Source organism: Manis javanica, chromosome 2 (assembly GCF_040802235.1).
Source record: "Manis javanica isolate MJ-LG chromosome 2, MJ_LKY, whole genome shotgun sequence".
NCBI classification, from domain to species: domain Eukaryota; kingdom Metazoa; phylum Chordata; class Mammalia; order Pholidota; family Manidae; genus Manis; species Manis javanica.
Genome location: NC_133157.1, coordinates 59,828,374 through 59,852,230, shown reverse-complemented (window position 1 = coordinate 59,852,230; position 23,857 = coordinate 59,828,374). Strand labels below are relative to the sequence as shown.

The 23,857-nt window shown below is 38.5% G+C and overlaps 1 protein-coding gene across 7 annotated transcripts in view; it reads left to right on the top strand.

Moving 5' to 3' along the window:
• The window catches only part of KDM4C (lysine demethylase 4C), a 506,879-nt gene that overhangs the window by 340,416 nt on the left and 142,606 nt on the right, over positions 1-23,857 (top strand). For 6 of the 7 annotated variants that reach the window (XM_073228549.1, XM_073228551.1, XM_073228548.1 and 3 more), the window contains 3 exons: positions 9,973-10,154; positions 11,796-12,009; positions 13,931-14,007. In XM_073228549.1, the coding sequence (XP_073084650.1) occupies positions 9,973-10,154; positions 11,796-12,009; positions 13,931-14,007 (473 nt within the window). The remainder of the gene's footprint in view (positions 1-9,972; positions 10,155-11,795; positions 12,010-13,930; positions 14,008-23,857) is intronic. The other variant, XM_073228553.1, reaches the window with a different exon arrangement.

Below are 23,857 nucleotides of genomic sequence, written 5' to 3'. Positions count from 1 at the left end.
CATATGTTGGGTGTTTTGTTCTGTGCTCTTTATAGGAGTGCTCCCATCTAGAGCAGTCCCTGTAAGATGCCCTGTAGAGGTGGTTTGTGGGAAGCAAATTCCCTCAGCTTTTGCTTGTCTGGGAATTGTTTAATCCAGCCATCATATTTAATTGATAGTCGTGCTGTATACACTATCCTTGGTTCAAGGCCCTTCTGTTTCATTGCATTAAATATATTATGCCATTCTCTTCTGGCCTGTAGGGTTTCTGTCGAGAAGTCTGATGTCAGCCTGATGGGTTTCCTTTATAGGTGACCTTTTTCTCTCTAGCTGCCTTTAAAACTCTTTTCTTCTCCTTGATCTTTGCCATTTTAATTATTATGTGTCTTGTTTTTGTCCTCCTTGGATCCTTTCTGTTGAGGGTTCTGTGTATTTCTGTGGTCTGTTCAATTATTTCCTCCCCCAGTTTGGGGAAGTTTTCAGCAATTATTTCTTCCAAGATACTTTCCATCGCTTTTCCTCTCTCTTCTTCTTCTGGTACCCCTATAATACGGATATTGTTCCTTTTGGTTTGGTCACGCAGTTCTCTTAATATTGTTTCATTTCTGGAGATCCTTTTATCTCTTAGTATGTCAGCCTCTATGCATTCCTGTTCTCTGATTTCAATTCCATCAATGGCTTCTTACATCTTATCCATTCTGCTTATAAATCCTTCCAGAGTTTGTTTCATTTCTGGAATCTCCTTTCTGGCATCTGTGATCTCCCTCTGGACTTCATCCCATTTCTCTTGCGTATTTCTCTGCATCTATGTCGGCATGTTTATGATTTTTATTTTGAATTCTTTGTCAGGAATACTGGTTAGGTCTGTCTCCATCTCTGGTGTCTTTGTGATCTTGGTTTGCCTGTAATTTTGTCTTTTCATCATGATAGGAATAGTTTGCGTAGCTGGGACGAGTGATGGTTGGAAGAACTTCCCTTCTTGTTTTGTGGCCTTCCTCTCCTGGGAGTACATCGACCTCTAGTGGCTTGTGCTGGGTAGCTGTGCACACACAGGGCTTCTGCTTCCTGTCCAGCTGCTATGGAGTTTATCTCCGCTGTTGCTGTCAGTGTGGCCTGGCTTGGGCTGCTGTTCCAAAGTGGTGGAGTCATGTTGGAGGGGGAGCGGCCGGGAGGCTATTTATCTCCGTAAGAGGCCTCTGTGTTCCCTGCAACCCAGGGCATTAGAGTACCCAGAGATCACCGGGTTACCTACCTCTAGACTAAGTGTCCTGCCCTGCCCTTTAAGACTTTCAAAAAGCACCTGCCAAAACAAAACAATGACCACACACACACAAAAAAATAAATAAATAAAATAAAATAAAGTAAAAAAATGGTTGCTTGTTTTTCTTTATTCTCTTTTGCCAGCATCAGGCACCTGCTCACTGGTCTTGCTGCCCTGTTTCCCTAGTATTGGGGTCCCTGTCCCTTTAAGACTTCCAAAAAGCACTCACCACAACAAAACAACAACAACAACAACAACAACAACAAAAATGGCCACTCGCTTTTCTTTTGTTGTCTGGCGCTGGCCTCTGATACTGCTCGCTGGTCTTGCTGCCCTGTTTCCCTAGTTTTGGGGTCCCTGTCCCTTTAAGACTTCTGAAAAGCACTCACCACAACAAAACAACAACAACAAAAAAATGGTCGCTCACTCTTCTTTTGTCCTGTGGCTCTGTCCTCCGATACCCGCTCACCATTCTTGCTGCCCTGTTTCCCTAGTATCCAGAGCCCTGTGCATGCACTGTGTCTGCGCTCTGGTCCGAATGGCTGGGGCTGGGTGTTCAGCAGTCCTGGGCTCCTTCTCCCTCCCCACTCTGACTCCTCTCCTCCCACCGGGAACTGGGGGGAGGGACGCTTAGGTTCCGCTGGGTCGGGGCTTGTATCTTACCCCCTTTGCGAGGTGCTGGGTTCTCGCAGGTGTGGATGTGGTCTGGATATTTTCCTGTGTCCTCTGGTCTTTATTCTAGGAAGAGTCGTCTTTGTTATATTTTCATAGATATATGTGGTTTTGGGAGGAGATTTCCGCTGCTCTACTCATGCCGCCATCTTGGCTCCTTCCCTCTCTTACTTATACATTTTGAAGTGGTATTTTCCTTTGGATACTTTTGAAAAGGACATTTATTTTTCTTATTATAAGTAATATTCAGTGATTTTTTGGCAGAATGGACAAATATTTTTTTTCCTCTGAAAGGTAAGTCTTTTGATAGAAATATTTATATATAGGAGGTAGATAACTGGGCGTATGTCTAGATTGGCTCTTCCTGTTCCAATCTATCTTGTTATATTAAAAGTTCAGTATTTAGGGCATGAATTTTAAGTAATTTTCTGTATAATCTTTGCAAATATTATGCTTGAGACCCAGGGGGAAGGTCATCTGCAGTAGCCCTGGGTGTTGCATACAATTAGTAGCAGCTTTATGGCAGCTATAATCTGTTGGAAAACTGTAGTTTAGATAATCTTATACTTACTTTGCAGATGAAGAAACTGAGGTTTAGAATTGTGACCAAAATTTAAAACCATTCAAATTGCATGAATGAAACATTGTTTTAAGTTATTCTAATAGAGTTGGATCAGAGATCTACTCCTGTAGCTTTGCTTACCCCAGAATAGTTTAAATAAATCATTGTTCTAGATCACCAGGTCGGGGCCTTTTATCTAATTTTCTGCATTGCTTAACTATATATTTGCCATAGATTCAATCTTGTGATCACTTGAGCTAATATTTTAAATATTAATATTTAAATAAAATTCCAATATTAATATTAAATATTTTTAATATTAGTTTTATTCTTTACTTATATAAACTTGTTTTACTTGTATACACTTTCTTAGGAAAAAATGTAAATTGCTTATTTTTTTTTACCAAAAATAAATATTTAATCATTGAAATTATAAATTATTATCTATAATAATCCCTAAGGTCACATGTCACTATACTTTAGGACGTTTTACCAACTTGAGGGAAAATGTTGCACTCTAAATAATGGGGTATGCCTCAAACTAGTACAAGTAGAAATCTTGAGATTTTATGAACATCTGTAGTATCTCAAGTGAATTGCAGCAAGCCTGACATTCTTTTCAGAATTATAAGGTTTTTAGGATTCTCTAAGCTCCCCACTTTCTATGGCCTCTTCCCCTTCTGTCCCAGATGCCCTGTAGGACTGGGTCTCTCCCATGCAGTAACTTCCTGTGCTGTGGAGTCTGGGTCAGTGTTGGATGTGCTACTGAATCTGATACTTTATGGTTACCTATGGACAAGACACATTTCTAGTTATACATTTGAGACTGGATTTAATCTTTTGAAAAACAGAATTGGTCATCTTGAGGGAGAAGGTGGGGTATTATAAGTGAGAATATTCCCTACAGAAAATGTGTAGGTTATTTTTCCCAAACCAGCCAATTCTCCAACTCTCCAGACACCAGTTGGGAGTCCTATAATTTAATTCATTTCTGAGACTAATGGCTCTTGAGTTAACACAGCCCCCACAGGTTAGGAACTCTGCCACAAGATGCCTCCACTTCAGACACCAATTAAAATGCAAGTCCTTACTCCTGACCAATGGACTATAAAGTCTGGGGGATTCTTACAACTCCATCCTTAGGTCTGATAATTTTTTGTAATGGTTCACAGAACTTAGGAAAATACTTTACTTAACATTTCATGGTTTACAAGACAGGAACAGCCACAAAGCAGGGATGTATGGGGAAAGGTATGGGGTATGGGGAAATGTGTGTAGAACTTTCATGCCCTCTCCAGGTGCATCTCCCTCTCATCGTATCTGCATGTTCACCAATCCTGGCCTCCTAACCCCATTGGGTAGAGTTTTTATGGAGGTTCCAGTATGTCCCTGTGATTGTCTAAATCATTGTCTATTGGCAGTCAACTCAATCTCCAGCCTCTCTTCCCTCCCCTAAGATCGGGTGGGGCTGAAGTATCAACTCTATAATCATGCCGTGGTCTTTCTGTGCCCAGAACACATCCTGAAACTATTATCTAGGGGCTGTAGCTGCCAGTCAATGCCACTGATAAGTTCTGAGATTCCATGGGTCTTAGAAGCTTCTGTGTCTGGAACTAGAGACTAAGATCAAATATTTTAACCAGTGATGCTCTTCTCACCCTTATCAGGGAATTCCAGGGATTTAGAAGTGCTGCGCCGGGAACTGGATGAAAGATGAAATTTATTTTTATTTAAGAAGGAAGGAGCATTTTGGAGATGCATTTCAGACACGTTTGGGAAGGATCTTGGCGAGTTGTAAGCAGGCTTCTTTCTCTTGGGGGGCCACTTCTGTGATTTAATCTGAGAGGCAGAAGTAGTTCCGGTTGGCTTCAGTGTCTAGCTGCCACATATATAAATCAAATATTGTTGGTTTAATTCTTCTTCTTGAGCACTGTTTTTGGTGCTGCGTAATTATCTATTTCTCTTGCCTTTCACCAAAAGCTTTTATTTCTGACAGAAATATTCAGTCAGAGGCAAAGCTTGGTTTCCTAGCTCTAAGTCAGAAAGAATATTTTTGCTACTACTGAAAAAAGTTTCGGTGTGTTGTGTGTATAAAGCATGAGCTGGGTGTTTGGTTTAGAGGCACGTTCTTTTGTAAAATAGAACATCTTACTCTATTTTAGTGATGGGGCAATTGAAAAATTTCAAAGCAGCTTTTGAAGGTGCTGCTGGTGTGGCAGCAGCATTTTTAATGGTTGTGTGAGTGTGTTTATCCAAGAGAGTAGCTGTTCCCCCCATCCCCGTCACAGTAGTGCTTTTAGGAGGCTGGCCGTACTTCTGTGAGGCTACGTAAACCATTGCTTATGTTCCTAATTCAGGACAGTGTTCCTGAGAGCATAGTGTATGGAGTCGTGTTGTAAACTGCTTCTGTGAAATCAGAAGGGCTCGTGTAAATTTAAGGAACTGTGGTGTTTTTAGGCTCATGCTTTTCTTGACTTGCTACAGAGTAATGGGAATGTTTTTGTCAATGTAACAGTCTGGGAGTCTAGATTTCCTCCGTGAAGGCCAGAGCTCACCAAGAAAAAAGAAAATGAAGTGCTTTGGCATAGAATGTTTTTTTTCTACCATATCTGGCAAATGTTGCAGACCTTAGTGAAGGAACTAAGAGGCAGGGAGACCTTCCTGCAGTGTTGACTTGTTTTCTTTGTGGTTAAGTACCATAATGTTGACTGAGGAAAGGAGTTTATATAAAATTCTTGCCTGGTTGTGAGACTGCAATCTACACCAGTATTATTAGGGCTGTATCATTCAGTTTTGACTCTGTGGAACTAACATTTTGCCTGAAAATGGCATACATATAATGTGTGTCAATGATTCTCAGCCTTTTTGCTGTCAGGACCCCTTACGCTCTTCAGTGTTTTGAAGACCCCATAGAGGTTTCATTTCATTTCATCTCATCCCTTTCTTTCCCTTTCCGTGGGTTTACCTTATTGATATTTATACACTAAAGTTAAAACAAGCAAAATTTTAAGTGCATGAATTCATTTAAAAGCAGTAATAAATATGTGAACAGTTACATTTATTTTCATAAAAATTAACAGTTTCTCCATATCATATAAACAGAGGGGTGATACTGTTTTACAGTTTTTGTGGAAGTTTTTAATATTCGATTTAATAAAAATAATTAGACTTTATCTGCTTTTGCATTTAATCATGTTGTTCTGGTTGAAGTATAAGCACGAAGTCTGGCTTTGCACAGATATGTGGTTGGAAGAGGTGCAGTATTTTAATAGCTTTTTCAGATAGTTATGGGTATTCTTTTGACACAACATCAAACTTGACAAATGGTAGTTTATTAAAGGTCATTGCAACATGGAGTCTGAAATTACGTCAGTGAGCTTTTTGTAGGGTGTTAAGCTAAAGGTGCATCAGTCTATTTTGTATTTTGAGTGGCTCTTTTAAGAATGCATGATTTTGTGTCATCATGTGTTGGTAAACAAAGATCTGAGTTATACAAGTCTATGTAAAATTTAAAAATTACATTTGATATTATCACTATCAGTCTCATCAGAAACAGCTTTAAATATTGGAAAGCTGCCAAGCTTATAATAGTAGGTAGAAGTTCTCCAAAATTCCAATTTTTTTAGACTCACAAGGTTACATTTACCATTGTCAACAAATTCTCTCACTAGTTTCTTATTAAAATGATAGGCATTGTTCATTGGCTAGGAAATTCCTGCCAGACATTCAAGTCTGAATAACCATAATTTGTCTGTTAATCATTCTTTTAAGTAAAAATGATATTCCATGAAGAAGGCAGTTCACTGAACTTGTGATTCAACTAATTGCACATATGCTTTCAAGACAACTATTGAACTTCAGTGTGCAGCAGAAGTACTTCATGCATACTTCCCATTTTATAAAAGTATACAATTTAATAAACTTGGTACTTTTTTTTTTCTTCATCAAGGCATTGCTAAGTGGAATGCACCTCCCCTCCCACCCCCCCTTCCCCTCCCACCCCCACACTGTAAATGTTAGGTAGTCAAGAATATAATGATGGCATTGGTGCCCCTGACTTGATTCAAGCTAAGGTACCAACAGTTCTACCAAGGTACCTCCACTGCTCTTGTATCACCATTAAAATGTCAACAAGGTAACACAGACAAATAATAGCTTTGCTTTATTATGAAAGTATTTTTGTCCAGACAAACCCTGTGAAAATGTGTTGTGTGTCTCCTGAAGTCCACAGACCTTGCTTTGAGAACTGCTGTTATACTATTAGCTCTTCTTTTGTTTTTGTTGAGAATACAGTGGGAAAGGAGGGAGTTCTATGTTGGTAACATTTTCAGAGTTCCCTAACTTATACTAAGGGATCTTTCCCTTGCCTCACTCTCTCCTGATGCTACAGCAAACTGTGGCTTTCATGGTGAGACTCAGAGCTGTGCATGATCTCCAGATTGTTGGTATGCTGGCATAAAAACACTTAAAATTATAGTAATAAGAATATTGGTATTCATTAAGCCTACAGTGTCCATGTCTTTGTATGTTTAATATCTTTATCCCTGTCCTCTTCTATTATGAGGGTATTGTGAGAACTAATTTGATATTTTAAAAATATAAAAATATAAAACAGTATGGGCTATTTTCATTGCATAGAATGTTCAAAATACATATTTTGAGGTAATCATATACCAATGAGATTACACTGAAACCTTTACAAGTTCATTAGTTAAGTATAGTTCCAGAAAGGAAGAGAGGAACTCTGTAGGCATAGTGATACCAAATGATCAAAACATTTAAAAGGTACAATGGAAAAGCATTTTCCCTCTTTTGTATATTGGAAGATAGAAAATAGTTTTTTAAAAAGTGGGTAGATGAAGGTATACTTAAAAGAAACAAGGGACAGTAATAGAGGAATGTGTTTAGAAGCTGAAAGGGAGAGCTTTCATTTGGAATTATGTGATGATGAGAGTAGCTAGATATCCTGAAGAGATCCCCCTTAGGGAATCTTGGTTCCCTAAGGAATTGAGATTTGTGGTTGTATGAATATCATAAATCTGGGAAAGGCAATAGCCAGAGTTAGACCATGCTTAACAATGCCATGGGTAAGCAAGAGTTCTTGGAGAAAGAGGCGGGATGAATAATTTGATGAGGAAATTTCAGGAAGATGCAAGAATGGGCCAATGTTTTTGACTTTTAAAGCTTTACTTTCAAGAATGTGCCAGTATTTTTGACTTTCAAAGCTAAATTAAAATCCGAATTACTTATAATTAAGTGCAGTCTCTTCCCCTCACATAAAACATTGATGCATTGAATTGACAAACAGATCAAATGAAAATAAGGGAATTGCATGGATTTTACATAGTAATATATATGTTTATATATCACTTTAGGGTTTTCAAAGAACTTTGTCACCTCAGAGTTTAAAAAGTTTTACATTTGCTCTTTCATTTTCATATTAAAATTAAAATAAAACAACCTTGAAGTAGGTGAGAAAGGAATTCTCACCATGTGAGAATCTGTCTTACCTAAAGCCATAGCCCCTCCAAATCAAAGGATTAACTTAAAGCTAGATCCGGTCTGATGGCTCAGTATTGCTGCCATGCTAATTTTAATTTACAGTATTACATAGTTATGTTGTTCACTGTGTCCTGTGGCCCCGAGAGCATACAGACAGAAAACAAATGCTCTTTGGGTCAGAGCATGACCTTATCTTTAGGGAAGGACAGATATAGGGCAAGGTCCTCTGCCAGATCTGTGTTGAGAAAGTTTGAGGTCATGCTCAAGTTATTATCAGGATATCCGAGGTCAAGTGTTGCTAAAGGTCTTGCCCACACTCTACTAATTTCTCAATTTTCAGGAATTGTCCTTTACCTCTTTTTCATTATTACAAGGCTCTTAGGAATTCAGTAGTATTTCTTCCATCCCTAAAAATATTTTGAGAACTCTTCACATAAATTTAGGACCAATGGAAGGGAGAAGAGCATTATCTATCTTGTATGTTTTAATCTTTTATAATAAAGCAAGTAATGTGATAAATTTATTGTGTGTCTATAGGTTGTAACAGCTATTCAAACCTAGGGATTTCTTCTTGTTTAGATCCTACTTTTAGAATGTATGTGGGAGGTAGTAGCCTGTGAGTTAGGACTTACTGGTATTTCAAGTTCCTGGTTGACTTTTCACTCTATAATCTTCTAGTTGTCAAATCTTAGTCTTAATAGGAAGTCTTCTATTGTATATTTTAGGGAAAGTGAGGTGGAAGCAGTTCATGTTTAACATCTAATTACTTCATTCCAAATATAAGCAGGTTTTTACCTTTTGTTTTAATATGCTGACCCTATTGAGTATTATGCATCTTCCATTGTAAAAAATAATAATAGTGATGATGATGATTAAAAAATAATAAAAATAAAAAATAATAATAATACTACCACTGACATGGAGGCAGGAACATTCCCTTTCACTTCACTTGGCATTTGAGGTCTTTTGAATTATTTTCAGCCTCACTCAGCCCTTGCTATTTTTCTACTTGAGCAAATCTGTTTTGCTTTTCCTGGAATAGGTAGAAGGTCAGCCAGGCAAGGGCTGGAGCACACTGGTTAATAGGAATGCCCATGCTTGGGACTTGAGGACCATGCTCCACGGTATTTGTTCATAAAACTGTGCCAGCAGGTGAGGAATTTCCGAATGTCACAGCTCTAGACATCAAGTACTGGATGGAGACATGGTTGCTGCCACCTGCCCTGACACACTGTCCTTTGCTATAAGCATGAGAAATTTTTTCTCTCTTAACCTCTTACATCTTTCTGTATTTTTCTGGCCTTCTTTAAAATGTTGTAGAATTCTATTTTTGTGGAGTAGATCTCTGCCCCTTTCATGTTAACAGATATACATGCTTAAGAGATATGACCCTCTGGGGACATCATATTGAACAAATAAGATTCAACATAGAGATTGTATTGGATATCCATGTAATGACAGTATATTGCTTGACACATGACAATGTGCTCTGTAAATGCTATTTGTCATAAATTCTTGAACCCAAAAGTTAACTAAATAAAATCCTATAAATAGTATTTTATTGAGCCATGTACAGTATTAGGTGAGAGACTACAAATACTGGGAAATCAGTTACTGGGCTAGTGAGTTGCTCTGTTACCTGGAAGATGTACTCACACATATAAGCTCTTTACCTTGAAGTGTTACGGTAGCAGTAGGAACCGGAAGTAGTGAGGTGGAAAGGAAGGATCAGTTTAGTTATTCCTGGCAGGAATGAGGAAGGTGTCGAAAGGAGGATGGTTGTCTGGTGGTCAGATCTGATATAGTCCTTGAAGATGAGGAGGATGAAAAGGAAACTCCTGTTGTTCTTTTCTCCCAGGGTGCATTTGAAAGCAAAATCGGTTTCCTGTCTGACATTAATATCACAGATACCTGGGAATGCTTGTTTGCTTTTATAATTAGATTTGTTTTTCCCTGGGTCCCATGCTCACTGTGTTTTCATGCCCTTTCTCTTAAGAGTTGCCTGAGGTTGCATTGATTGAGGAAGAAATAGAAGAAACAGAGTCTTGGGCGAAGCCTCTGGTCCACCTTTGGCAGACAAAGTCCCCAAATTTTGTGGCTGAGCAAGAGTATAATGCAGCCATGGCCACAATGGAGCCACATTGTGCCATATGTGCTCTCCTCATGCCGTACTACAAGGTAATGAAGTGACGGGCCACTGTCAAGGTTGCCTTTCTCTGCTGCCCTTTTATGAGTGACTGTAAAAACACAGGTGAATAATTGTAAGGTGAGCATACACAGTACAGGAAGACATTAATACGTACATACTCTAATGGCCATCCTAGAAGGGCAGAGAGTTTCTAAGTGCTGCTGCAGAGACGTTTCTCTGACTGCTTTACATTTTTTAGTAAATGATTGGTTTATTTGTTGGTCCTGGTTTATTTCAGTCAAGGGGTAATTCTAACCTTTCTTTCTACCCCTTTCACCATGAAACATAAAGCTTAATGATAATAGAAGCTTGCAAAGGGAGAACATAGTCTCTGCTTTATGTTTGAAAACGTCACTCTGTATAATATAAGTCGGTTCTGAACCTACATTCAAAATGTCTCTATCTTCCCACATGGAGCATGGTAAAATGCTCAGGACTCACTGTGAACTGAATTGTCCAGTTCATCTCATCAGTCATCTATACATGCTGTTTTCAGTGTCATTTCATATGTTATATTGATAGAATTTAGCTCACTGAGATCCACATTCTCCAGCACTAACACAAAATGATCTGTAGGAATCTAGAAAGGGTCAAATTATATGATCTTTTTTAAGATGTTATATAAAGTGTGTTGATGTGAATCTTATGTTCTGGGTGATATATTTACTTATTGAATCAGAAATACTTGAGATCACGTCTTCCTTAGAATTCCATGTAAAGTAAAAGCTTTCCTGTTAAGATATTTTGTAGCATGAAAATATGTGATATGTCATATATTCAGATCTTTGTAAATAGAGGAGGTAGTTTAGTCACTTGTCTTTGAATGTGGCTCTGGTGAGTGATAAACATTATTTTTGTTTTCCTTTTAGTCTTTAAGTTTCTATTTTTTTATGGATAAACCTGTTTATTAATTTCTATTCCTATATCATAATCTACCTGTATATTTCCCTAATTGAAAAAGACTTTCCAATAATTGAACAAATAATTCTCTAAAATTGTAAGATGTTATTAATGGGAGATCTCTGGAGATAATGAGATAGTTCATTAATTTGAGTTTGAAATAAACACTACGCATTTTTCATATATTTTGGGGAGAGATGACAGTTTTGTTTTGTACATTATATTCCCTTATTTACTGATACTTGCCTGATCTTGCTGTCTTGATTTTAAAAACTTTGTAGTAAGGCAAAAGCCTTCCTGAACTCTCTAAATACTGCTGCACAGATTATAACTAAGGTCTTTAAAAACACCGCTTCAGGTGTGACTAGGTTAAGATTCTGCAGTAAATGAAACCAAATCAGTTAACCTTGTGCAAATGAAGAGGAAGAAAAAAAAATTAGAAAAACTGATGCTTTCTGTGATTGTTTATGTAAGGACATGGTTTTTTGTAGCTCATTGCTTTCTTATACAAGCAGATATACAGAATATTTTCTTGTTCCTACAGCTTAGCTTCTGGTTAAGAGCCAGAGGAGGAACATTGATAAAAAGCTTCTAGTTGTGTCAAGGAGGGTAGGAGGAAGAAGAGAAGCTGAAAGTTAGTGGGTGGAACAGTTAGTGGATTTGAGTGACCAGAACCAATGATGAGCTCTTTTCCATGTTTGTCACTCACATGGGAATATTGTGTTTTTCAGCCAGATAGCAGCAATGAAGAAAATGATTCTAGATGGGAGACAAAATCAGAGGAAGTGGTTACTCCAGGAGGAAAGACTAAGCCCCTCATTCCAGAGATGTGTTTTATTTATAGTGAAGAAAATATAGAATATTCTCCACCTAGTGTCTTCCTGGAAGAGGATGGAACAAGTCTTCTGATTTCCTGTGCAAAGTGCTGTGTACGGGTTCATGCAAGTAAATGAATCTCTCTTTCATCAATTTCTGGTTTTTCAGTGCTTCACATAGCCTTTATAGCCTTTATTTCTTACACCTTTGTAACCTACCAAAGCTGTTGCATTGAATATTGGCATTCTTAATGGCTAGGTCATTCTTTCTCATATTTCTTCTAATGAAAGTATAAATAAGTATAAGCACCCTTTTCTCCAGTTTTATGCAGTATCAGTGGAGAGCAATCTGTTTTGTTTGTTTATTTGGGGTTCAGACATGGGTCATTGTGGGGTTCTTTTCACATGCTGGACTTTTACTTATTTTAATATATAGTTTATAAAAACCTAATTTTAACCTCTGATACTGATTCATGACTGTTTTTCTTTGTGATTTTTTAAAGAGAAATGAATATTCCTTTAGTGTTTTGGAGAATTATTCTTAGATTTAATTATTGAGTTAAATTATTCTTCTTTGTAAGGGTAGAGAGATAGATCTTTATTGTCTTCTAGTGAAGAGCAGTTGTTAAAATTGTCTTCCCCCAGGATTGAGATTGTTCAGCTTCAGACCTGTCTCAATTTTCTATTTTTACATAATTGGATAAGTGGGAAATTTTTATATTGGCATGAGTATAAATCTTCTAAAATGTGTAAAATAAATTTATTATATATTGCAACTATTTTAAAGCATTTTAATATTCCAGCTCTTACCAAATCACATGCTCTATTAACAAACTTATGTATGGTCTGTCAGTGTAATATGAATGGTTTACAATATGGTATTACCTTCTGTATTTGCCCCAGAATAACACCTGTCTTACATAGGGTTTAAGTCACCTTGTTGTCTATCATTTATTGATTAATTAGATGCTATCAGCTTCCCCAAGAGAGTTGAACATAATCTGCTTGAAATATAATTACAGCAACCTTCTTATTGTTATTATATCAATTTGTAACACACACACACACACACACACACACACACACACACACACAACCTACATTATAAGAGGCAAAGCACCATTTCACAAAAATTAGGATTTAATCTTGACTCCTGAATGCACTAGCTATGCAATTTAGCCATAATATTTCATAAACATGTGCTTCAACTAAAACATTTTATGGTCTTGGTTAATTATGATAGGCTTTCCTTTGGGTAATTACATTTCTCTTATTTATATTCTTCTCCCAACTCAAATGTTATAGAAATTTGGTATTTAAAAATAATCCTTTAAATCTTTCAAAACCCTCACTTTTCAGGAAGTCAGAATGAAATGTTTGTTGGTGCCATATAATTGCTACATATATTTGCATCATCAGCTATCTCTTAACATAGTTGTTTTGAGTCAGGCATGTACTGAATAGACAAGTAGAATTGAAAACATCCCTTTATCACTAACACCATGAATTGTGCACCTCTTTCCCTGTCATTGAAATTAAAGCTAATTAAATATAGTTTTGAAAAACGTCATCTTAAGTTACATTAATTTAAAAGCTATTATATCAAAGTTTATTTATTGTATTTTTTTAAACTTCTCCAAACTTTGCTCTATGAATTGCAACTTATTTTGAAATGTGTTTTGTAAGAGTAAAACATTTGTAGGTATGGCAGTTTAGAAAGAGTAAAACACATTTGTAGGTATGACAGTTTAGAAATTTTATTACTGCCCATTGAAAAATTATCATCAGTATTCTCTCTGATAGCTATTGTGAGCATTAGTAACTGTTAAGACCCATACTCTCAACATTTCCTGGGACTGACATCCTATTAGCTGTGAGGCATGGGAGCCAGAAGTATCTTTGAGACACCTTGATTATGTTTTGTTCTAAGCAATGAGAATGAAAAATTGTGTGGTAGGCAGTTATTCTGAATTTATTTATTCAGTGCTAAGATATGTAATATTGTCAAAATGTAAAAGACCTAATTCATGGATCATACTATTATTTTATAGGTTGTTATGGTGTCCCTTCTCATGAGATCTGTGATGGATGGCTATGTGTCCGGTGCAAAAAAAATGCATGGACAGCAGTAAGTGGCTTATTTCAGTATCTTTCATCTCTCTTCTAATTCCATCCACCCTGGACACATTTAAATCTAGTGGTAAGGTAAAATGGTACACATGCTTTTGTGTGCAGTTCTACACTTAATCTGTATTCCTAGTCTTCTCTTTCCAAATCCCATCCTACCTGATGGCTCTATATCCACCAACGAAATGTTAAATAAACTTATAGGTGTCACTCCTCTACTTAGGGAACCTACAGAGACTGCCAATTTATCAGAGCAGATACAAAGTTGTACTTCATTTTCCTGCCTAGCTCTGTTTTGCAAATCTTGAAAATAAGTATTCTAAGTAACAGTCAAGGTGGGGCTCTTCACTGACTCCTGAGGAAACCATGTTTATATGTATATAACCTTTCCATTAGCATGAGGTTTTTCCCCATTTACTCATTCATACATTCATACTTAAAACAAAGTTCACAATATCTGCTCTGCCAGGCATTATTGTGAACTTGAGACAGAACCTTCAACAAGTGATCCTCCACTCAGGAGACACAGATTCATCCAAATTATTTTTCCTGAAGACCCTGTTGAAACTTTAGCTGATATCCAAGCATTGAGTTCCTTTTTCTTTTAATATACTATGTCACCCATTTTGCCATTTAACTATGTGCTACCTTAATATTCCTAAAAATTCTCTTTCAAGTAGTGCTAGAACATTCTTGAAAGTGAGGATCTGTCAGATCTCAACACTGTGTCCCTCACTCTTCATCTCAGAGTGGATGCTCAGCTTGATGATTTTGATTGTAATAGTAGCATTTGCTTTTATTCCTCAATGATCTCTAATGACAATTAAATAAATTTCCTTGCAACTGAAGTTAAAAGCCTGAAAGACAGTATAAGGAAGATACCTTGCATGATGAAAATTTATGTCATGATTATTTGTTTAATTCTCAGTGTTGAAGTAGACATATGGTGACTATAAATTAAAGGCGTTCATGTGAATGCTTTTCTGAATGGTTTTATTGCTGGCATTTACTTTGGGTAGTGAGGGAAAAATGGGGGATAATATGGACACTCTATCTAAAGTTCAAATAATCTAATTGGTTTGATGTTAGAGATAGTATCTCCAATTTAAGAAGTCTTTACATTAAGAGGCCCAAAAACCATTTTGGTGTTTCCTTTGGTGTGATCATTATGTTAACAAAACTATGAAAACATAGAACAAGCATCTTAAATCAGCCCAGAAGTGCTGTTATGATAAATATATTCATCTCTTGTTTACTGTGCAGGTCCTATTCCTATTGTATGAGCCGAAGTAAAGCCTTGTAGAATCTGTTTGCCTAGTGATGTCCTCTCATTCACCCTGAAGTTCAGGTTTTGAGATTAGAGATTTTAATCCAGTTCATCAAGGTGTGAAGAGTTCTCTGTTCCATCCACAGTTACTGCTTGACTCCTGCACTCACACTGAGCAGTCCTGTCATCGAAGGTACCACTGTCCTTTGCATGGCAGAGCCAGGATGAGGCTTAGGTTACCCACCCTGATTCTAAGGCTGCTTCTGATTGATTATGCTGTTTTCCCTTAGCATGTTTTATGAAGGCGATACTTAGATTAATCACTCTTTGGAATAGATTTAAAGCATCTTTCTATTAATCTTAACCCCTTGTACTCACCCTTGGACAACATAATATACCTTTTCTATTTTATTATTGATACCATGTAAATCTTTTAAAATTTTCAACAGAAATAGGAACTCTTGAATACAGCTTTACCATAATGTTTTAGACCCATGTAATTTCTTATTTTTATGGAATGATCTGAATTCACACTGAGCTGTTTTTTTTTTCAGTGTAACAGTTATGTGTGAACTTTGTCTATGAAGATCTATTCCTAAATTTTTCTCCTAAGAAATAATTGAATTCTGTTTAAGCATTGCAGAGAAGTAACTGATAATACTGATATTTTGGCTTTAACACTCTTGTTTGGTGTGGCAGTGAGTGTTACAATATTAATTTTTAGTACACACTTAAATATGATCCTTTGGCTTTTGTGGCTGAAATGATTGCATTTAAAAAGTATCCTTAAACTCAACTTCTTCAGGAATCAATCTTACATTACATTGTTAGTTTTAGGTTTTATCCATCAATATCATCCACCACATAAACAAAAAGAAAGACAAAAACCACATGATCATCTCTATAGACGCTGAAAAAGCATTCGACAAAATTCAACATCTATTAATGACAAAAACTCTCAACAAAATGGGTATAGAGGGCAAGCACCTCAACATAATAAAGGCCGTATATGAAAAACCCACAGCCAACATCATACTGAACAGCGAGAAGCTGAAAGCTTTTTCTCTAAGATCAGGAACAAGACAGGGATGTCCACTCTCCCCACTGTTATTCAACATGGTACTGGAGATCCTAGCCATGGCAATTAGACAAAACAAAGAAATACAAGGAATCCAGATTGGTAAAGAAGAAGTCAAACTGTCATTACTTGCAGATGACATGATATTGTACATAAAAAAACCCTAGAGACTCCACTCCATAACTACTAGAACTAATATCGGAATACAGCAAAGTTGCAGGATACAAAATTAATACACAGAAATATGAGGCTTTCTTATACACTAACAATGAACTAATTGAAAGAGAAATCAGGAAAACAATTCTGTTCACAATTGCATCAAAAAGAATAAAATACCTAGGAATAAACCTAACCAAGGAAGGTTTGGTTTAGAAGAGGAGGGAATACTTCAGACTCATTCTATGAAGCCAGCATTACCCTAATACCAAAATCAGGCAAAGACACCACAAAAGAAGAAAATTATGAACCAATATCCCTAATGAACATAAATGCAAAAATACTCAACAAAATATTAGCAAACCGAATTCAAAAATACATCAAGAGGATGTATACCCTGAAAACTACAAGGCACTCTTACGAGAAATTAAAGAGGACACTAACAAATGGAAACTCATCCCATGCTCTTGGTTAAGAAGAATTAATATTGTCAAAATGGCCATCCTGCCCAAAGCAATCTACAGATTCAATGCAATCCCTATCAAATTACCAACAGCATTCTTCAAAGAACTGAAACAAATAGTTCTAAAATTCAAATGGAACCAAAAAAGATCCCGAATAGCCAAAGCAATCCTGAGAAGAAAGAATAAAGTGGGGGGGATCTCACTCCCCAACTTCAAGCTCTACTACAAAGCCACAGTAATCAAGACAATTTGGTACTGGCACAAGAACAAAGCCACAGACCAGTTGAATAGAATAGAGTCTCCAGACATTAACCCAAACATATATGGTCAATTAATATACGATAAAGGAGCCATGGACATACAGTGGGGAAATGAAAGCCTCTTCAACAGCTGTTGGTGGCAAAACTGGACAGCTACATGTAAGAGAATGAAACTGGGTCATTGTCTAACCCCATACACAAAAGTAAATTCAAAATGGATCAAAGACCTGAATGTAAGCCATGAAACCATAAAACTCTTACAAAAAAACATAGGCGGGGGGGCGGAGCCAAGATGGCGGCGTGAGTAGAGCAGTGGAAATCTCCTCCCAAAAACACATAGAGCTATGAAAATATAACAAAGAAAAATCTTCCTAAAATAGAGACCACAGGACACAGGACAACATCCAGACTACATCCACACCTGCAAGAACCCAGCGCCTTGTGAAGGGGGTAAGATACAAGCCCCAGCCCGGCGGGACCCGAGCGCCCCTCCCCCCAGCTCCCGGCGGGTGGAGAGAAACCGGAGCGGTTTTTTTTTTTTTTTGGCGAGCGCTTTTTGGAAGCCTTAGAGGGACGGGCCCCCGTTGCTGGGGAGGCAGGGTGGCGGGACCGGTGAGGAGGTGCCTGGGAACGGCGCCGGGGGACAAAGAATATCCTGCGTTTCTCCCTGCGAGACCTGGGGGCGGGTGCCTGAGACCGGTGCCTGAGGACGGAGGAGGTCGAGCGTTTTTCCCCTTATTTTTTTTTCTCTTTTTGGCGAGCGCTTTTTGGAAGCCTTGAAGGGACGGGGACCCCAGTGCTAGGGAGGCACGGTGGCGGGACTGGTGAGCGGGTGGCTGGGACCGGCGCCTGAGGACAAAGAATATCCCCCGTTTTTCCCTGCGGGACCGGTGGGCGGGTGCCTGAGACCGGCACTTGAGAACAGAGGAAATCGCGCGTTTTTCCCCTTTTTTTTTTCTCTTTTCTGTGAGTGCTTTTTGGAAGCCTAAAAGGGACAGGGACCCCGGTGCTAGGGAGGCAGGGCGGCGGGACCGGTGAGCGGGTGCCTGGGACCGGCACCTGAGGACAAAGAATATCCCGCATTTTTCCCTGTGGGACCGGTGGGTGGGTGCCTGAGACCAGCACCTGAGGACGGAAGAAATCGCGCGTTTTTCCCCTTTTTTTTCTCTCTTTTTGCCGAGTGCTTTTTGGAAGCCTTGAAGGGACAGGGACCCCGGTGCTAGGGAGGCAGGGCGGCGGGACTGGTGAGCGGGTGCGTGGGACCAGTGCCTGAGGACAAAGAATATTGAGCGTTCCTTCCCTGAGGGACCGGTGGGTGGGTGCTTTTTGGAAGCCTTGAAAGGACAGGGACCCTGGTGCTAGGGAGACAGGGCAGCAGGACCAGTGAGAGGGTGCCTGGGACCGGCACCTGAGGACAAAAAAAAAAAAAAAAAAAAAAATCGCTTGTTTTTCCCCTTTTTTTCCTTTTTTTTTTTTTCTCTCTTTCTTTCTGTTCCCTCTCTCATTGTTGCTGCTGTTGTTTTGGTTTGGAGAGTGCTTTTTGGAAATCTTAAAGGGGCAGGACAGGTCACTTAGACCAGAAGCAGGGAATCTGGGGATCTCTGGGCACTCTAACCCCCTGGGCAGCAGGGAGCAGAGGCCCCTTACGGAGATAAATAGTCTCCTGGCTGCTCCCCCTCCAATGGGGCTCCACCATTTTGGAGGAACAGCCCCAGCCAGGCCAAGCCCACAGCAACAGCGGAGATAAACCCCAAAGCAACTGGGCAGGAAGCAGAAGCCCTGTCTGCGCGCAGCTGCCCAGCACAAGCCACTAGAGGTCGCTATTCTCCCAGGAAAAGGCTACAAACCAACAAGAAGGGAAGCTCTTCCAGCGGTCACTTGTACCAGCTCTGCAAACTATCTCTATCACCATGAAAAGGCAAAACTACAGGCAGACAAAGATCACAGAGACAACACCTGAGAAGGAGACAGACCTAACTAGTCTTCCTGAAAAAGAATTCAAAATAAAAATCATGAACATGCTGACAGAGATGCAGAGAAAAATGCAAGAGCAATGGGATGAGATGCAGAGAAAAATGCAAGAGCAGTGGGATGAGATGCAGAGAAAAATGCAAGAGCAGTGGGATGAAGTCCGGAAGGAGATCACAGATGTCAGGAAAGAGATCACAGAAGTGAAACAATCCCTGGAAGGATTTATAAGCAGAATGGATAAGATGCAAGAGGCCATTGAAGGAATAGAAGCCAGAGAACAGGAACGTATAGAAGCTGACATAGAGAGAGATAAAAGGATCTCCAGGAATGAAACAACACTAAGAGAAATATGTGACCAATACAAAAGGAAAAACATTCGTATTATAGGGATACCAGAAGAGGAAGAAAGAGGAAAAGGGATAGAAAGTGTCTTTGAAGAAATAATTGCTGAAAACTTCCCCAAACTGGGGGAGGAAATAATCGAACAGACCATGGAATTATACAGAACCCCCAACAGAAAGGATCCAAGGAGGACAACACCAAGACACATAATAATTAAAATGGCAAAGATCAAGGACAAGGAAAGAGTTTTAAAGGCAGCTAGAGAGAAAAAGGTCACCTATAAAGGAAAACCAATCAGGCTAACATCAGACTTCTCAACAGAAACCCTACAGGCCAGAAGAGAATGGCATGATATACTTAATGCAATGAAACAGAAGGGCCTTGAACCAAGGATACTGTATCCAGCACGACTATCATTTAAATATGATGGTGGGATCAAACAATTCCCAGACAAGCAAAAGCTGAGGGAATTTGCTTCCCACAAACCACCTCTACAGGGCATCCTACAGGGACTGCTCTAGATGGGAGCACCCCTAAAAAGAGCACAGAACAAAACACACAACATATGAAGAATGGAGGAGGAGGAATAAGAAGGGAGAGAAGAAAAGACTCTCCAGACAGTGTATATAACAGCTCAATAAGCGAGCTAAGTTAGGCAGTAAGATACTAAAGAAGCTAACCTTGAACCTTTGGTAACCACGAATCTAAAGCCTGCAATGGCAATAAGTACATATCTTTCAATAGTCACCCTAAATGTAAATGGACTTAATGCACCAATCAAAAGACATAGAGTAATAGAATGGATAAAAAAGCAAGACCCATCTATATGCTGCTTACAAGAAACTCACCTTAAACCCAAAGATAAGCATAGACTAAAAGTCAAGGGATGGAAAAACATATTTCAGGCAAACAACAGTGAGAAGAAAGCAGGGGTTGCAGTACTAATATCAGACAAAATAGACTTCAAAACAAAGAAAGTAACAAGAGATAAAGAAGGCCACTACATAATGATAAAGGGCTTAGTCCAACAAGAGGATATAACCATTCTAAATATATATGCACCCAATACAGGAGCACCAGCATATGTGAAGCAAATACTAACAGAACTAAAGAGGGAAATAGACTGCAATGCATTCATTGTAGGAGACTTCAACACACCACTCACCCCAAAGGATAGATCCACCGGGCAGAAAATAAGTAAAGACACACAGGCACTGAACAACACACTAGAACAGATGGACCTAATAGACATCTATAGAACTTTACATCCAAAAGCAACAGGATATACATTCTTCTCAAGTGCACATGGAACATTCTCCAGAATAGACCACATACTAGCACACAAAAAGAGCCTCAGTAAATTCCACAATATTGAAATTCTACCAACCAATTTTTCAGACCACAAAGGTATGAAAGTAGAAATAAATTCTACAAAGAAAACAAAAAGGCTCACAAACACATGGAGGCTTAACAACATGCTACTAAATAATCAATGGATCAATGAACAAATCAAAATAGAGATCAAGGAATATATAGAAACAAATGACAACAACAACACTAAGCCCCAACTTCTGTGGGATGCAGCGAAAGCAGTCTTAAGAGGAAAGTATATAGCAATCCAGGCACACTTGAAGAAGGAAGAACAATCCCAAATGAATAGTCTAACATCACAATTATTAAAACTGGAAAAAGAAGAACAAATGAGGCCTAAAGTCAGCAGAAGGAGGGACATAATAAAGATCAGAGAAGAAATAAACAAAATTGAGAAGAATAAAACAATAGCAAAAATCAACGAAACCAAGAGCTGGTTCTTTGAGAAAATAAACAAAATAGATAAGCCTCTAGCCCAACTTATTAAGAGAAAAAGAGAGTCAACACAAATCAACATAATCAGAAATGAGAATGGAAAAATCACGACAGACTCCACAGAAATACAAAGAATTATTAAAGACTACTATGAAAACCTATATGCCAACAAGCTGGAAAACCTAGAAGAAATGGACAACTTCCTAGAAAAATACAACCCTCCAAGACTGACCAAGGAAGAAACACAAAAGTTAAACAAACCAATTACAAGCAAAGAAATTGAAACAGTAATCAAAAAACTACCCAAGAACAAAACCCCGGGGCCGGACGGATTTACCTCGGAATTTTATCAGACACACAGAGAAGACATAATACCCATTCTCCTTAAAGTGTTCCACAAAATAGAAGAAGAGGGAATACTCCCAAACTCATTCTATGAAGCCAACATCACCCTAATACCAAAACCAGGAAAAGACCCCACCAAAAAAGAAAATTACAGACCAATATCCCTGATGAATGTAGATGCAAAAATACTCAATAAAATATTAGCAAACAGAATTCAACAGTATATCAAAAGGATCATACACCATGACCAAGTGGGGTTCATCCCAGGGATGCAAGGATGGTACAACATTCGAAAATCCATCAACATCATCCACCACATCAACAAAAAGAAAGACAAAAACCACATGATCATCTCCATAGATGCTGAAAAAGCATTTGACAAAATTCAACATCCATTCATGATAAAAACTCTCAGCAAAATGGGAATAGAGGGCAAGTACCTCAACATAATAAAGGCCATATATGATAAACCCACAGCCAGCATTATACTGAACAGCGAGAAGCTGAAAGCATTTCCACTGAGATCGGGAACCAGACAGGGATGCCCACTCTCCCCACTGTTATTTAACATAGTACTGGAGGTCCTAGCCACGGCAATCAGACAAAACAAAGAAATACAAGGAATCCAGATTGGTAAAGAAGAAGTTAAACTGTCACTATTTGCAGATGATATGATACTGTACATAAAAAACCCTAAAGACTCCACTCCAAAACTACTAGAACTGATATCGGAATACAGCAAAGTTGCAGGATACAAAATCAACACACAGAAATCTGTAGCTTTCCTATACACTAACAACGAATCAATAGAAAGAGAAATCAGGAAAACAATTCCATTCACCATTGCATCAAAAAGAATAAAATACCTAGGAATAAACCTAACCAAGGAAGTGAAAGACTTATACTCTGAAAACTACAAGTCACTCTTAAGAGAAATTAAAGGGGACACTAATAAATGGAAACTCATCCCATGCTCATGGCTAGGAAGAATTAATATCGTCAAAATGGCCATCCTGCCGAAAGCAATATACAAATTTGATGCAATCCCTCTCAAATTACCAGCAACATTCTTCAATGAATTGGAACAAATAATTCAAAAATTCATATGGAAACACCAAAGACCCCGAATAGCCAAAGCAATCCTGAAAAAGAAGAATAAAGTAGGGGGGATCTCACTCCCCAACTTCAAGCTCTACTACAAAGCCATAGTAATCAAGACAATTTGGTACTGGCACAAGAACAGAGCCACAGACCAGTGGAACAGATTAGAGACCCCAGAAATTAACCCAAACATATATGGTCAATTAATATTTGATAAAGGAGCCATGGACATACAATGGCAAAATGACAGTCTCTTCAACAGATGGTGCTGGCAAAACTGGACAGCTACATGTAGGAGAATGAAACTGGACCATTGTCTAACCCCATATACAAAGGTAAACTCAAAATGGATCAAAGACCTGAATGTAAGTCACGAAACCATTAAACTCTTGGAAAAAAACATAGGCAAAAACCTCTTAGACATAAACATGAGTGATCTCTTCTTGAACATATCTCCCCGGGCAAGGAAAACCACAGCAAAAATGAGCAAGTGGGACTACATTAAGCTGAAAAGCTTCTGTACAGCGAAAGACACCATCAATAGAACAAAAAGGAACCCTACAGTATGGGAGAATATATTTGAAAATGACAGATCTGATAAAGGCTTGACGTCCAGAATATATAAAGAGCTCACACGCCTCAACAAACAAAAAACAAATAACCCAATTAAAAAATGGGCAGAGGAACTGAACAGACAGTTCTCCAAAAAAGAAATACAGATGGCCAAGAGACACATGAAAAGATGCTCCACATCGCTAATTATCAGAGAAATGCAAATTAAAACTACAATGAGGTATCACCTCACACCAGTAAGGATAGCTGCCATCCAAAAGACAAACAACAACAAATGTTGGCGAGGCTGTGGAGAAAGGGGAACCCTCCTACACTGCTGGTGGGAATGTAAATTAGTTCAACCATTGTGGAAAGCAGTATGGAGGTGCATCAAAATGCTCAAAACAGACCTACCATTTGACCCAGGAATTCCACTCCTAGGAATTTACCCTAAGAACGCAGCAATCAAGTTTGAGAAAGACAGATGCACTCCTATGTTTATCGCAGCA